Below are 15601 nucleotides of genomic sequence, written 5' to 3'. Positions count from 1 at the left end.
GGTAGTGGTGCTATTACCATAAAGGTCTGTCTTAAATTATATCAGGGTATTTATAAAGAGTATTTATTTACCTTTTTTGGATGACTGATATTATTTATCTACATTATGCAGGACACTTTGTGTGGTCCCAGCTGTGATTTCCGCTCCGCCAGTTCTGACTATGCCGCATCCACCTCCTCAATACACTCACAGTATGAATATTCTGCGGGATGGTTTGAAGGAGCAGGTAGCTCCACATTTACATCATCTTCTGAAGCAAACTTCCCCTCATTGCATGCAGTTCCCCGATTTAAGGCTCATTCAGTGGGACTCTGGTAAGTTTCAGCAAACAAATATTATTTGTCTCTAGTCTCTCACACTGGGAACTTCTTCTTGTTGAAACTTCAACTGAAAACAAAATTTAGCTTGCATCACGTGGGTGCAAAGATTTTAATGCAGGTATAGGATCCGTTATCCGGAAACCCATTATCCAGAAAGCTCTGAGTTATGGAAAGGCTGTCTTCCATAGACTCCATTATAATCATATAGTTCAAATACTGTAAAGGATTTCCTTTTTCTCTGTAGTAATGAAATTGTAGCTTGTACTTGATTCCAACTAAGATCTAATACAGATGAAGCCACTTTGGTTTCCGTGTTTGACACAGAATAACTAAACCCAGATATTCCAGTTATCTCATTTAACACAGAAAATTGCGTCACAGCAATTTAAAGCATTCACTATTGTAAACAATGGTGCTTTGGTATGCTAAAGAAAAGTTTAAATGCATTGAATGTGTTAAGATGACTTTAGATAACACAGTTTCTTCAATTAATTCATTTAACACACAAATTCAAGTGGCTTCATCTGTAAGTCCTAACTGGATGCAAAACAACCCTATATAATGTTTAAATTATTTTTTAGTAGACTTAAGCTATTTAGATCTAAATTACGTAAAGATCCATTATCTGGAAAACCCCAGGCCCCAAGTTCTGGATAACAGCTCGCATACCTGTATATGAAAATATGTTAAGGGGTCTTTATGAACAACAAAAAAAGCTTGTTTTTTTAGAGGAAGGAAGAGCAATGAATAATCTGCAGATATTCCCTAGGCTAGTGCAGTTATTAGTTTTCTGTGAACAGGAACACCAGCATGGGCTATCGGGTAAGCAATTACAATCACCGGGGGGATATTCGAAGTCGAAGGACTTTACTTCGAGGGTCGAATATCGAGGGTTAATTAACCCTCGATATTTGACACTTAGTAATTGTGCCCCTAGTTCTCCATTAAAGTTTTTGCAACCTGTCCTGCTGTCAGTAGGCTACAAGCACCCAAGCTGATGGCTAGTGGGTTGGGTTTCTAAATAATATAAGAAATATACAAGTCACCACCATTTGTAGATTTGGTCAAACCAACTTTTATATTGTGAAGGGGTAGTTCACCTTTGACCATCACCTTTTAGTATGATGTGCTAAAATAGATATTCTGAGAAAGTTTGCAATTGGTCTCCGTTTTTTATTTTTTGAGGCTTTTCAGGTATGTAGCTTTTTGTTCAGCAAATCTCCAGCTTGGTATATTATCAGCTATCTGGTTGCTAGGGTACTATTTACCGTAGCAACCAGGCAGTGATGTGAACGACAAACTGGAATATGAATAGGAGAGGGTCTAAACAGGCGGATAAGCAATGAAAATTAACAATAACAATACATTTGTAGCCTCACAGAAAAATAGATTTTTATAGCTGTCGAGGCCAGTGACCCCCATATAAGGAAGGCAAATAATGAAATCACTATCAAAAATAAATAATAAAGACAGTTGAAAAGTTGCTAGGAATGGCACATTCTATAGCAAACTAAAAATATCATAAAGGTGACCCACCACGTTTTCTGTATAAACTAAAGTTTAATTTCAAGCTCTGTGAATTCAACGTAGTAGTACCTGTGCTGTCCTTTCTATTAATACACAGGAAAGCTGGATGCCCTTGCCGTCCTTCTGAGGAAGCTAAGGTCTGAAGGCCGGAGGGTTCTTATATTTTCCCAAATGCTTCTGATGCTGGACATCTTGGAGCTCTTTCTGGACTTCCATTCTCTGACCTTTCTGAGGATTGATGAATTTGCCAGTTATGACCAATGCTATGTATGTAATGTCTTCTGTATATATTTTTTGTGTATTCTTATCCTAACATTACACTTTTTATGTGATCTATAACATTCACCCACTCTGTTCTGCTGAATACAGTTATATAAATTATAGATTGTTTTCCAGAGAATTGCTGCTCTTTTATTTGTTTTTTTTATAAAGTAGTAGATGTTTATGACCTAGGTATAGTGCTAAATTACACCCACAAAAAATCCAGAGGTGCTTACAGCTCTTTGTGATTATTTTAATCCCTGATTTGACAGTTATACCTTCTTTGATGCCTATAGTGCTCTATACATTTCTGTATGCCACTAAGCTCTACCTGCCTTTCCAGGACAGATGCATGATGTGCCTACAGGTGTTCATGCAAATAACATTATTACCCTATATCCTTAGGGTATGCTCCTATATCCTTACCATCTTAACTTGTGTCTCTTTTATCAAACAGGCGTTTGCCTGCCTTCACAAATAAGGCACATCTTTTTTCATGGCAAGTGCAGTTATGCTGGAATGTGAATGTAATATAGGCCTATTATAGTTTGTGATCTAAAAGTTCATTCCACAAATAAAAAGTATATACTTTTTATTGGTGACAACATTTTCTCAGCATAAAATGCATTCTGTTTGAGGCTACTGTGATTGTGTTTGTAAAATTAGTTTTGTGCTAAAAAAAATTCATTCATAACTAGAATTCTTCTGTATAATTTTGTGATCCTAAAATATATTTTGTAATCACTAAAGTAATTTTATCAGCAGCAGGCTTATTTTTTCTAGTTTACAACTGGCACCTTTTAGAATAGTGTAACTTCACTTAAAAGTCAATGACACATCTTATATAGTTAATGTTGTCTCAGTTTGTACTTACTGATGTATAATATCACAGGACCTTATGAAGAGCTTTAACCAAGACCCCCGAATCTTCTGCTTACTGATATCCACGCACAGCCACTCTCTTGGGGTTCCCTATGTGGAAGCAAATACAGCAATATTTTATGACAGTGATTTAAATCCTGTGATGGATTCAAAAGCCCAAGCCTGGTGTGACCGTATTGGCAGAACAAAAGATGTTCACATTTACAGGTAAGTCAAGATATATGTTTCTTTTTTTACTCCAGGACACACTAAATACATAATAAGGCATGAATCCTTAGAAAATACCTCATTGCCAAGTGACTTCACTTCTTTATTTGCAGGCTAGTAAGTGCAAATTCCATTGAAGAGAAGCTGTTGAAGAATGGTACTAAGGATTTGATCAGAGAAGTTGCTGCTCAGGGAAATGATTTTTCTATGGCTTTCTTAACACAGGTATATCTTTTTCAATGAATAACAATAAGCAAAACAGAATCCAAAGCAAATAAATATGAGAAAATGTAAAAAAAATGAAACAGAAATCCGGGCTGGAAGAGCTTGCATTTGGTAGCCCCTATGTGGATTGTCAACATGCATTGAGAATCTATTTGGCAGAGCACCTGGTTTTTATACAACCAAAACTTGCCTCCAAGCCTGGAATTCAAAAATAAGCTCCTGCTTTGATGCCACTGGGAGCAACATCCAAGGGGTTGGAGAGCAACATGTTGCTCACGAGCTACTGGTTGGGGATCACTGCCCTATAAGATCTCTGTTAAATCAGATAAACACAGACACGAGTGTGTTTGTATTTTAAAGCCATTTAAAATAGACATAGATTTTAACAAAGCCTATGTATCTGAGCTGAAGGTGGTGCAGGCCGTTTTATAGCTCACAGACACCAGACAAGCTGGGGATCTACCACAGGAGGAATAGAAGCATGTCCGGTGTACATATAACAACATCTTTGATAACATATAGCAGTGTAGCTATGAAACACCGTAGATTTTTACTGTATTTTGAGTTTTGACTGGTAAATTACAGTTTTTGATTTTAAACACGACTTATCTTTTGTTTCCTAGCAAACAATTCATGAATTATTTGAGCTTTATTCACCTCTAGAGGACACAGGATTTGGTGAGAAAGCAGAGGAGTTCATAATGCTCTCTCAAGAACCATCTCATACTGAGACAATAGCTACAAAGTTTGCCAAACCTTTTATAGAGGTAAGGAGCAGCTACAAATGTAAATGATCAGTAGAGTTATACAATACTACATTACTTTATTTAAAGGAACTCAGGTGCTCTTATTTGATATCACATGGCCTGATATTCAGTTTCAGTACCTTACTGATACCATAAAATATCTAATATTATCTTTAATATCCAGAACCAAAGCGAGCACTCTCAGGTCTTATTAGTCCAATAAAAGTGTTTTTAGTTAGCAAACAGAAGCTGACGTTTCGGCTAGCACTCTAGCCTTTCTCAAAGTTATTATATACGTCTATATATTATCTTTATATACGTCTTGCATAAATGTGTACAAATATTTTGCATTGATTCTGTGTGGTAATGCAATCTCAGTGTGATAATCTTACCTAAATGTAACAGATTCTTAAAAATATGGTCATTTTTGTAATGCATCTATTTCTTCTTTAGTATAGATTACTTTTAAAACATAGCTTTAAGATAGATAATGACTATGTTTATCCAAAGGCTCTTAAAAGCATAGAGCATGGAGCTGAACAAGAAGAAGAATTTTCAGAAGCAGCTGCTCTGGGGGAACAATACAAAAAGGACTTTGCTGTAGATGGTTGCTGCAGCTCTATAGAAGCATCAGAATTAATGGAACTGGCCGCTGTTGTGGAGCAGGTACAATTGTTCCTTCATCTTAGTTTTATTTAGTGCAGTACTAAAGCTGGTGGGAAGAACAGGATATTTAGTTATGCTACTTTGGCATTTTTGATGAACTAACTGACTGACCATTGCTCTGTGTGTGGGGCCCCAGATATGCTATTTTTATCAACTGCATTTGGCAAAATCTGAAACTACCCTTGATTATTGATAAAGAAACATTTAGGGTTTTCAGCCTATAGGTCTGACAGAGCCTTATTGCCTGAGATATTTTCCTGCTGTAGCGCTAATGTTATGCTCCCTGTCCTTTTTTAACATGTGTGGAGATTTGCGCAAATCGGTATTGGTAGCGTTAAGGCAGACAGGATCAGGGATGCCAAGTTGCAGATTTAAAGCAATTCAAAAACTTAAATGCATATTTCTTCTGCAGCATGTATTAATATTTTTCCAAAAATAAACACTGCTCAGGGTACAGTGTTTCTGTTAAAGGTGGTTCCCCTTTAAGTTAACTTTTAGTATGTTATAGAATAGCCAATTCTAAGAAACTTTACAATTGGTCTTCATTTTTTCTTTTTTATAGTTTTTGAATGATTTGCCTTCTTCTTTCCTCTTTCCAGCTTTCAATTGGGAGTCACTGACCCTATCTAAAAACAAATGTTCTATAAGCCTACACTTTATTGTTATTGCTACTTTTGATTACTCCTCTTTCATAAGCTCCTCTCCTATTCATATTCCAGTCTCTTATTCATATCAGTGCATGGTTGCTAGGGTAATTATGACTCTGGCAACCAGATTGCTGACATTACAAACAGGAGAGCTGCTGAATAAAAATAACCCAAAAACAAACAACATAAAATGAAAACCAATTGCACTCTCTACATCATACTAAACGTTCATTTAAACCCCTTTAAATATATGGCAAAATAATTTGGACAGTTTTGTTGTTCTAAATACAATTTAATTACACATTTGATAAGAGTGCCGATTATTATGTAGTATACATTAACTGTAGATTTCTTGACTGAATCTTTTAAAAAAAAAAATGCTATGTTCCTGCTCTTTACTTTTCAGCTTACTCCCATTGAAAAGTATGCTTTGAACTATCTGGAGGAATTCTACACATCCAGTGCCAATGGAAAGGCAGAAATAATAGAGGTTTGGATTTCTTATGTCTTGTATATAATTATGTACCTTATATTTTTTTACCAACAGAAAAAGTAAAATTTAAGGGGGTTATTTACAAAAACTCGATTTAATCTCAGTTTATTATGAAAAAAAAATCTAGAAAATTCCTTTCCATGAATTTTTCTTGGACAAAACATTGTGGCAAAATTGACAACTCCAGGGACATCTATCATTGACTTTAGATTTTTAGCAGCTTTAGGGTATGATATAAATCTCTAAAGATTCGAGTTTTTATTTTCCACAAAATAAACTATATATATGAAAACTAGGTATTATTGGTCATTTCCAACCATCTGAGCTGTGTGTGCAAAGTTCAGAATAGGAGCACAATGCTATTGCTCTAGAAATTGATCACAGAGCTTACCCCCTTGAATGGAGCACTGCCTGTGTTTGACAATGTTCTATTCCAGTTGCGCAGGTGGGATGAGGCACATAGGCATTTGATCTAATTTGATGTTCTTCCATATCCACAAGTTATGGAGTGGAAGCGGCCGCAGCTCACAGTCCTTATCAGCTGCCCTATGGCTGCCTGTCTACTGAGCTATGCAGTGGATTTTTTATCTGGTGGAGGTGCACAGTATAGTCATTTACCCAGGCAGAATTGCTTTCTGAATGAGCACTAAGGAGTATACTCTTGTACTTCTGCAGGGGGCAATAGTAAATGATCCCTATTGTTTTTTTGTTGACAAACTAAGCTGCATGTGATAATGTGATAACATTGCCCCAAAAAGATCACTGAAATCGGTAGTCAAAATCCCAGTTCCACTAATCAATCTTTTATTGGCACAACCGAGCAATCAGTAGCATTGCGGAACTCTTACCGAGGGTTGTGTATGTGCTGTTCTAGCTGAAGCAATTATGTTCACAATAGCACATACACAGTGTAAATTGACAATTGACAGTCCTTGAGTATCCAACATTAGTTAATTGCAATTCTTAGTTAAATATATTCTTGTATTTCCAGCAGCTAAAATCCACCAAGTCAAAATGGGAGGTACAGAATTTAAAAGAGACAAAGGAGTGGGAAGAGGAAATGGTTTTGGAGGAATCAGGGGAAGATCTCTTGACTTATACAAGAGAAGATGCATATAATAAGGTAGGTGACTGGTCTATGATTTATAATCCCACATATTTTCTCTGTTTTGAATTAGGTTGTATGTCTTTTACAATAAACCAGGTTTTGCTTTGTAGCAAGGATCAGTAACCAAGTAATTGGTTCTGAAAGCTTTCTCTTTTTACCCTCAGGAGTTTATTTATGACAGTCCAGATGGGCAAACTGAAATCATGCCAGTAAGTGCTACCTCTTGGATAGATGTTTGATATAGTGCAGATTTCAAATGCCACAATAATAGCATACTGTTTGCCCCCTATGCACCAATACCTCACATTTGTAGCTTGCACCCTCTTCGCTCTAGAATGTTTTTAGGTGCATATTGTTGTGGGCTTTTTCACTTCTTTGTTTTAGTGAAAGATTACCAGACACCTTCAAGAGTTATGGATTTTTTTGTTCTTCTGTTGTACACAGATTTGGACTCCTCCTACCCCTCCTCAAGATGAGAATGATATCTATATTGATTCTGTTATGTGTCTGATGTATGACAGCAACCCTATCCCAGAGTCTAAACTGCCCCCAGTCTATGTGAGAAAGGAGCGTAAAAGACATAAAACAGATCCCGGAGGTATGTGACTTTGCTTTTGTAATCAACACCTTTCTTTTTGTCTTTAAAATTATCAATCTTTTTTTTAATGTTTGTGTTTGTACACTACTTTTTTTTACACACAAAAGTATTCTATACTGTGCAAAAATAGATAAGTAGTATTGGATTGACTCAAGTTGCAGCTTCAGTGATTGTTATTGCTATTGCTATACTGTTTCATTTTGGAACAAAAATTTAGATGGAAACTACAGTTTGTGTTTTCATCAGCTGCAGGTCGGAAAAAAAAGCAGAGACATGGAGAATCTGTTGTACCTCCCCGCTCACTCTTTGATAGAGCCACACCAGGCATGCTGAAGGTCCGAAGGGAAGGCAAAGAACAGAAAAAGAACATCCTTCTGAAGCAGCAAACCCAGTTTGCTAAACCTCTTCCAACTCTTGTAAAACCAGCAACAGAATCTGGACCAGACAACCCAGAGTGGCTGATAAGTGAGGACTGGGCTCTGTTGCAGGTGAGCAGGTTCTCTGCAATAGTAATAGCTATAATAGAAATGTCATTCCTTAGACCAGTGTTCCTCAACCAGTAGCTTTGCGAGCAACATGTGCTCACCAACCCCTTGGATGTTGCTCCCAGTGGTCTCAAAGCAGGTGCTTATTTTTGAATTCCTGGCTTAGAGGCAAGTTTGGTTTTATACTCTGAGGAGGCATATGAATTGGAACGGGAAAATGTACTTTTAAGAACTAAATAATACTAAATAACTCTAAGTTGACTTAAAAATTCTTTACTGCAAATTCACTGACCCTGACTCTGTTTCGGACACAATCGCCATGTTTTATTCATACCTTTTTACCAGATTTCTTGCTTCATTGCATGTACAATGTGGGCTTTGAATTGGATGCAATTGCACTTGTGTGCTTCTTCCAGCACAATTGCATTTGATTTGTCAAAATAGACACAACTGCATGTTGTGGGAAGCAGTTGCACTGAATATTTTCAGAGTCATGGTTTTCAGTGTTTGGCATGTGAGTGATGTGTGATCCTGATTCTTTAGGCACAACTACCAGGGCTGGATTTCTTCTGAGGGCTCCTGGAGGCCAGAGTCCTCTGTGGCTCCTACCTCCTACACGATTGCACACATGTGCATCCTTTTTGTACCGGAACACTAAGCACATTACCATTGCGGACCCTTAATTTATGCCGGCCTAGGCTGGGGCCTTTGTGGCTTCATCACAAAACCAGCCTGGCAACTGCACTGCGGCTGTTGACACAGAGCACTGATGGAAACCTGAAGCTACCACATGGTCAGGAGGTGATGGGGTTTGGTGTGTCAGTAGGTGCAGCAGCTCAGTTTGGTACAGAAGGCAGAACAGACTGATCACTGCTGGGCACAAGTATATGAAAGTGCACAGAGTGCATTTATTAACCATTAACGAAAGCTGCCAAGTGCATCTGCTGATGTAAACGAGCCCTATATGAGCCTAGGATAGTTTTTCACTTTAGGTTCATATACTGTAGTGTGAGGGGTGCCTCACAACCTACCTTTTCCAGGTTTCCCTATTGCAGACTTAGACACCCATATAGTAAAAAAAATTCTACTCTACTGCACATTTGCATGTCTGAGTGTGGCAAAGATTGAGTGTGAACGTAAAAAAAAAAGATAGTGGATACTTTCTTTTTCTTTTCTGTGTTAATTTCTTTTTTTTTTTTAAAAGAGAAACAGCAGTGTAAAAAATACTTCACATTCACATAACATATTGGCACACCCTGTAAATAAGTGCATTTGCAATTGTTCTTATATTTTCTTGTTTTTAATATGGTCCCTCAGTGTGGGGTGAGGTGTTTTTGTACTAAGCATCAGTGATTTTGTTATTTCATTATTTAAATATATAGGCAGTGAAGCATCTCTTGGAACTCCCCCTCAACCTTACAGTAGTTTCACCAGCACATACTCCCAACTGGGATCTGGTGAGCGATGTGGTGAACTCCTGCAGCAGAATATACCGATCATCCAAACAATGCCGCAGCCGCTACGAAAACGTCATCATTCCAAGAGAAGAAGGAAAAGTGAGAAACTGACCCCAACTGATTCTGTTTTCAGTTTCTATGTCATTTATGAACATAAAATGTATGTAATGTACAATTGATCAACTTCTCCCTTCTTCCGGTAGCTCATGTTTGAAGCCAACCCTAAGAAGAAAACAAAAAGTATTTACAAGGTTTGTCCAATATACATTTGTTTGTTACAGATCTTTGAAATCTCACTCGTATAAATGCTTGATAAATTGTTGTTAGCTTGTATAAATGTATAAATATTATGCATAGCTTGGCGCTAACTGTTTAGTTTTAAAATGTTAAGTGCAGTGTCTGCGCTGATGACTGTGGGGAGAAAATGAGCCATGAAAGGAGAAACTCTAATCATTACTGTGATCCATTAGTAAAATATAGTCTGTTATATTTTTGTTCTTTTAACACTCCTTGTTCATTGCAACATATTTTTTCAAGACAAAGAACAGCCGTCCCCTTCGCACCAGTCAGATTTATGCCCAGGATGAAGGTGTGACACACACACAACTGTACAACAATCGCTTTGAGTTGATGAAAATGACTGCAGGAAAGAGAAGCCCACCAATCAAACCATTGTAAGCATTAATTTTAAATTCATAAAGAACACGGCTATCATCCAGTCTCTATATGGTTTTTCCTCCACTGTAAATACTGTATTCCAAATCCCTTCACTATATATTTTATGTTGTAAACCAATCATTTAATTAGATTATAATTTCTTGTGATAGAGTGTATGACTACCATGTAATGTAGAAATTAATTCCACTGCACCACTTGCACTGTTGGTATGTTCATTTACATTGCTATATTGTTATATGTTATTGTGCTCATGCACAATAGGTATAATAGGGAATACAGGGATGGGGAAAATGAGTATGGCTGACAGGGATGGCAATGAAATAAAATATATACTAAGGTAGCAAATGTTACCCTCCTTGCAGTAAACATTTCCTCTTAGTCATTGTCTGTAGCACTCACTACAAAGTATGACTTACTATTTTTATATGCCATTCACTCTAATTTGTAGTCTGTGTGATTAATACTAGTTATAATTTTTTTGTAGGTTGGGGATGAACCCCTTCCAGAAGAATCCAAAGCATGCATCTGTCCTTGCAGAAAGGTGAGTGCCGCAAATTATAAGCATGTATTAATGGGGACAAGATAAAGTAAATATGCAGAGTTCCCCTTGAGCACCGATTCAATTAATTTAAAATTAGTTGGTGAGCTTTCCAGTCATCAGAAGATAATTTCATAGGGAACCCTTCTTCCCAACACTATTTATTGTACTAGGCTCTGGATACATAGAGTGATGTCCAAAGTTGTGTTTGAGCCCCATCATATTGGTAGAGTAATCTCTAGGACACAATATACGAAATTCATGCGACTGGACGGCACTCTGGTTAAAAACGATTTTATTGCAGCAGGCTATGGAAATAATGCATCTCTAGGACACAATACTTACAATAATGTACACTGTGAAAAGCACTATGGTAAAGGTGCTTCTGAAATGATCATATCACATGGAAATGCATGCCATTGCTTGTATTGGTCATCGCTAGAGAACTCTCTAGTTGAAAAGTCCCAGAGAAAAATATAGTGTGCACCCCTTTTTTTGAATCACGTTTTATGTTTTTCTGCAGTGGAATTAATTATGACAAGCCCCTGCCTCCAATTCAAGTGGCATCTCTCCGAGCCGAGCGCATTGCCAAGGAAAAGAAGGTATTTTACCTCCAACAATATCCCTATTTCATCTTACATCTGTTAGCCACACAAAAATCTATTTAACCCTGATGCTTGTAGCACATCAATAGTAAATCTAGAGGTGTGTGTGTCAGTAGGGTGTAGTGTTACTGGTGATACCAGGGGCAGTTTACAGAGGACATACTTTATGAGAACAGGTTAATACTAAGGGTTGAGAGATGGTATTAGGTAGACTGCTATTGCACACAAAAATCTAAATGGTGCTTATTCTAGGGATCAACTGGAAACTCCCCATTGGTTCACACAGTTGGATAGCAGGGCACTCACATCAACGCAAAATAAATAAATAGTAAATACATACATGTTTCACCCCTCTTCATCAGACGAACATACAGAATTTCAATCAACGGAAAATGAAATACAGATACATATATTTTGCTAATAAGAGGGCTTGGTACACTTGGAGTGTACTCAGCATGTTCTATATGTCATAGTCTACAAAAGCAAATTTTCATATGTAGGGCATCAGCAGTGTCCTGCTTTTGTCTATAGAATTTTAAGTAGAGTGTGAGATGTAGAAGGGACATGGTCTCTGGAATTTTAGTGTGCCAACACTTGCCATATTCATTTAAATAAAAGGATATGTATCATTGGACATCACAGTGGCACAATGGTTTGCACTGCTACCTTGCAGTACGTAGGTCTTAGGCTTCATTCCAGCCACAGCACTATTTGCAAAGAGTGAGTCTACGTACTACAGGTTCCTCCAACACTGCAAAAACATATGGACAGGTTAAGTGATTCCTGATAAAATTGGCCATACAGTGAATGAATGTGAAAGAGACCATAGACTGTAATCTCCACTGGGGCAGAACCTGGTGTTACATATTTATAATCTCTGTGAAGCTCTGCAGAATATGCCAGCAATAAATAAAGATATTGGGGCAGATTTACTAAAGGGCGAAGTGCCCGTCGCTAGCAAAGATTCGCCAGAAATCTCATCTGCAGGGACATCAGCAATTTGCAGGCATAGAGGACAATTCACTAGCGCAGTTTCACATCCTATCGCCAGGTGAATTTTTGCTCAGGAGAATGATCGTTACACCTCAAATTCACTTCATCTTATGTCAGTGACATCATATCCTGTATGCCGGAAACTCATAAAAGTTGTAAAAAATGCTGAAGTTTTTTCATTTTTAAAAGCTGGATTGTCTTCAAAAGTCCTTAATATTAAAAAATTTTGTGTTAACATTTCTTTCCCAAACATTTGAGGGGGCATGCCATATTTGTTGTAGGGTGGGTCATGTCTAGGGCCTTAGAGGATCTCTTTTGTTTTTGTTATGCTTCCTTGGACATTTGTAATAAAAAGTGGCAACTTCAAGCATTTGCACCAACATCTCTAATAATGACATATATATGACCTATATGTACTTGACCTGTTCAAATTGACCGAAGCGGAAGAGTACTAACGAAGTTCCGCTAGGCAGAAACGAATGCTAGCTAAAGTTCGCTATGAAATGCTCGGGCTGACAAATTAGCGTTAGGGAAACTTCGTCAGTGTATGGCTGCCCTGAAGCAGCTTCGCATTTTAGTGAATTGGCATAGTGGTAGCAAATTTTCGACTGTCAAAATGGAGCGAAGTGTGGCGCATCGTCCGCTGTCAAAAATTCACCCCTTTAGTGAATTTGGCCCAATAACTTTTCCTGCCACTGGTATACTTGGTCGCCTCTGTATATCAGGGGCATTTGTTTGCACACTATACCCATATTTTGACTTAAAAAGCCTAAAATCTATAAATTCATTAATACCTGTTTACTTAACTCTCAGTAAATAAACTGTAAAAAAAAACACTTCCAGATCATTATGCAAAGTGTTTAGTATCGTAGATTTGTTTGCTATCTGATAGATAGAGCTTTCTTTTATACATTACATAGAAAATTGTATTACAGTTTTTAATGTTTTGTAGGCTTTAGTAGAGCAGCATCACAGAGCCCAACAACAAACAGGCTCACAAACTACACAACAGTCACAGCAAAATGGACAGCAGGCATCGTCTCCAGTTGTCCAACCCACCCAGGCACAGCCGCAGCAAGTGGTACAGCAGCAAGTGATTCAGCAGTCACAACCAGTGGTTCCAACAGCCACGTCAGCTGTACCAGCCACAGCAGTTCTGGTGAGTAGTAAACAAAGCATTCCATTCAGAGTTGGTTTTATATAATGTTTATTCTGTGTGGAATAGTGTAAGGGGAATAGCGTCACGTAATGTGATTATTTTACCAGTTATTAAAATAATCACCATTTTTTTTTTTAAAAAAAAATCCTAATGAAATCTTTCTTTACTAAATAAACATGCAAATATTCATAAGCAATATGTAGGCACATATAAGTGGTTGTTTGAAACAGCAGACATAATTGTCAGCAAATCTTTGCCCATGCTTATTATGGAGTAATAAAAATATATTGCAAAAATAATTTTTTATTGGTATAGAATGAAATATGTGGAGCTTTATCTCCACTTAAACAGACATTATTTTATGCCCATTCAGGCTGGAGCCATCAAAACCGCAGTGACCGGAGCAAGTATACAAGCAGGTAAGTGAGCACATTTAATTCAAGAATGACATTGATGAAAACAAGAAAGAAAGAGTAAGACATTTCAAATGAAGGCAGTGAACTCTTGCAATAATAGCAATTTTCCATTTAACCAAGAAGAGTAATATATCTCAAAATGCTACTTTATAGTCTCTCTCTCTGTTTCATTATTAAAGGTATAATACATGTCTTGGTAATGTACTTCGGAATTTGTAATCCATTCATGGTTGTAATATTTGGCAAAAGGATTGATATTTACTCAAGGAAATACTAGTAAGTTTCTCATTGGATAACATCCAAGGGTGATTTTCAGGACTTGACACCCACCTGCCATGCAGCCAGGAATATACCATTAGACAATCGCCGCTGTTTCATTAACTCTCCCTTGGAGATCACTCCTAAAAGAACTTCAAGAGGGTCCCATTTTAGATTATGTAGAATGGAAAATATACAATTATAAACTCTGGTGGGCATGTGCACCGTATGTGAAAAATTGTTCCAGAGGAGGAGCAGCCTCTAACTAAACACCATGTGATAAACCTATCCTTACAGCCGCTGTCAGTGGGAATGGTATCGTCAACACTGTTGCAGGAGTCCCCTCGGCTACTTTCCAGCCTATTAACAAGAGATTGGCATCACCTGTCATACCTGGAACCCTTACGGTAAATTTTAGCATGTGGATATTTTTAATAGCAGAACCAAGTGTATTCAGATGATAAGTTATCTCCCATAATGCCTCCAGTTCATTAAAGGGGAACTAAAGTCTAAAGTACAATAATGCTAGAAATGCTGTATTTTGTATACTAAAAATAAACATGCACTTACTGCACCAGAAGCCCAATTAAACAAATGATTTATGCAATCAAAGGGGGCTGTCATATTGTATCTATGTTAAACATCTTTGCAAGATCAAGAATATGCACATGCTCAGTGTGATCTGGGCTTCAGTTGGGAGGCTAAGCTTGGGTTTTGTCGTAAATTATCAAAACAGCACTTGTCAAATAATTTCTGCCATAGTAGCTGATACAACAAGACTGATTAATAATCAGAATATGCAGACTGTACTGGGTCTGTGGATACGAATCTCTACACAGTCGCTGACTGCTCTACAGGGAAACAAACAAAGCTGTTTGAGTTCTGGGAAGTAAGGTGGGGGGAGCTCCCCCCTGCTGTTTGAAAGTATGATCGTTTCCCTGCAGAGCAGTTAGGGACCGTCTGAAGTTTCCTATCTGTAGCAGTCAGAGAAAGTAGAACGAAGGGGGAATTTCACTGCATACAGGTGGTTTTCTTTTAAAAACAGTACACATTTTTTAATTAAAATATATTGGAAATAGATTTCTTTTCCATTAAAAAAAGTAAAAATGGGATTTTATTTTTTTGCCTTTACATCCCCTTTAAGTTATCAGTTCCTCAAAAATAAGGAAGCTCTGCTATATGGTGAAGAGCCAGGTCAGGTCTCTACACATGAAAGTAGAAGCTTTTTGTATTATCAGCCATTTTTATACACCTGGCCACATATACAGTGGTGTGAAAAACTATTTGCCCCCTTCCTTATTTCTTATTCTTTTGCATGTTTGTCACACTTAA

At 37.5% G+C, this 15601-nt stretch overlaps 1 protein-coding gene across 6 annotated transcripts in view; it reads left to right on the top strand.

Annotated features, from left to right (window-relative positions):
• The window catches only part of ep400.L (E1A binding protein p400 L homeolog), a 107699-nt gene that overhangs the window by 78586 nt on the left and 13512 nt on the right, over nt 1-15601 (top strand). For 4 of the 6 annotated variants that reach the window (XM_041567163.1, XM_018262333.2, XM_041567172.1 and 1 more), the window contains 19 exons: nt 112-314; nt 1945-2114; nt 3001-3197; nt 3311-3422; nt 4046-4189; nt 4679-4834; nt 5888-5971; nt 6966-7097; nt 7247-7291; nt 7527-7680; nt 7927-8168; nt 9548-9721; nt 9826-9873; nt 10160-10296; nt 10785-10841; nt 11362-11440; nt 13389-13595; nt 13969-14014; nt 14567-14676. In XM_041567163.1, the coding sequence (XP_041423097.1) occupies nt 112-314; nt 1945-2114; nt 3001-3197; nt 3311-3422; nt 4046-4189; nt 4679-4834; nt 5888-5971; nt 6966-7097; nt 7247-7291; nt 7527-7680; nt 7927-8168; nt 9548-9721; nt 9826-9873; nt 10160-10296; nt 10785-10841; nt 11362-11440; nt 13389-13595; nt 13969-14014; nt 14567-14676 (2497 nt within the window). The remainder of the gene's footprint in view (nt 1-111; nt 315-1944; nt 2115-3000; nt 3198-3310; nt 3423-4045; nt 4190-4678; nt 4835-5887; nt 5972-6965; nt 7098-7246; nt 7292-7526; nt 7681-7926; nt 8169-9547; nt 9722-9825; nt 9874-10159; nt 10297-10784; nt 10842-11361; nt 11441-13388; nt 13596-13968; nt 14015-14566; nt 14677-15601) is intronic. The other 2 variants (XM_041567165.1, XM_041567166.1) reach the window with 2 other exon arrangements.

Source organism: Xenopus laevis, chromosome 1L (assembly GCF_017654675.1).
Source record: "Xenopus laevis strain J_2021 chromosome 1L, Xenopus_laevis_v10.1, whole genome shotgun sequence".
In the NCBI taxonomy this organism is placed as follows: Eukaryota; Metazoa; Chordata; class Amphibia; order Anura; family Pipidae; genus Xenopus; species Xenopus laevis.
The sequence above is the reverse complement of the archived record's forward strand: the minus strand, read 5'-3'. Positions and strand labels throughout refer to the sequence as shown.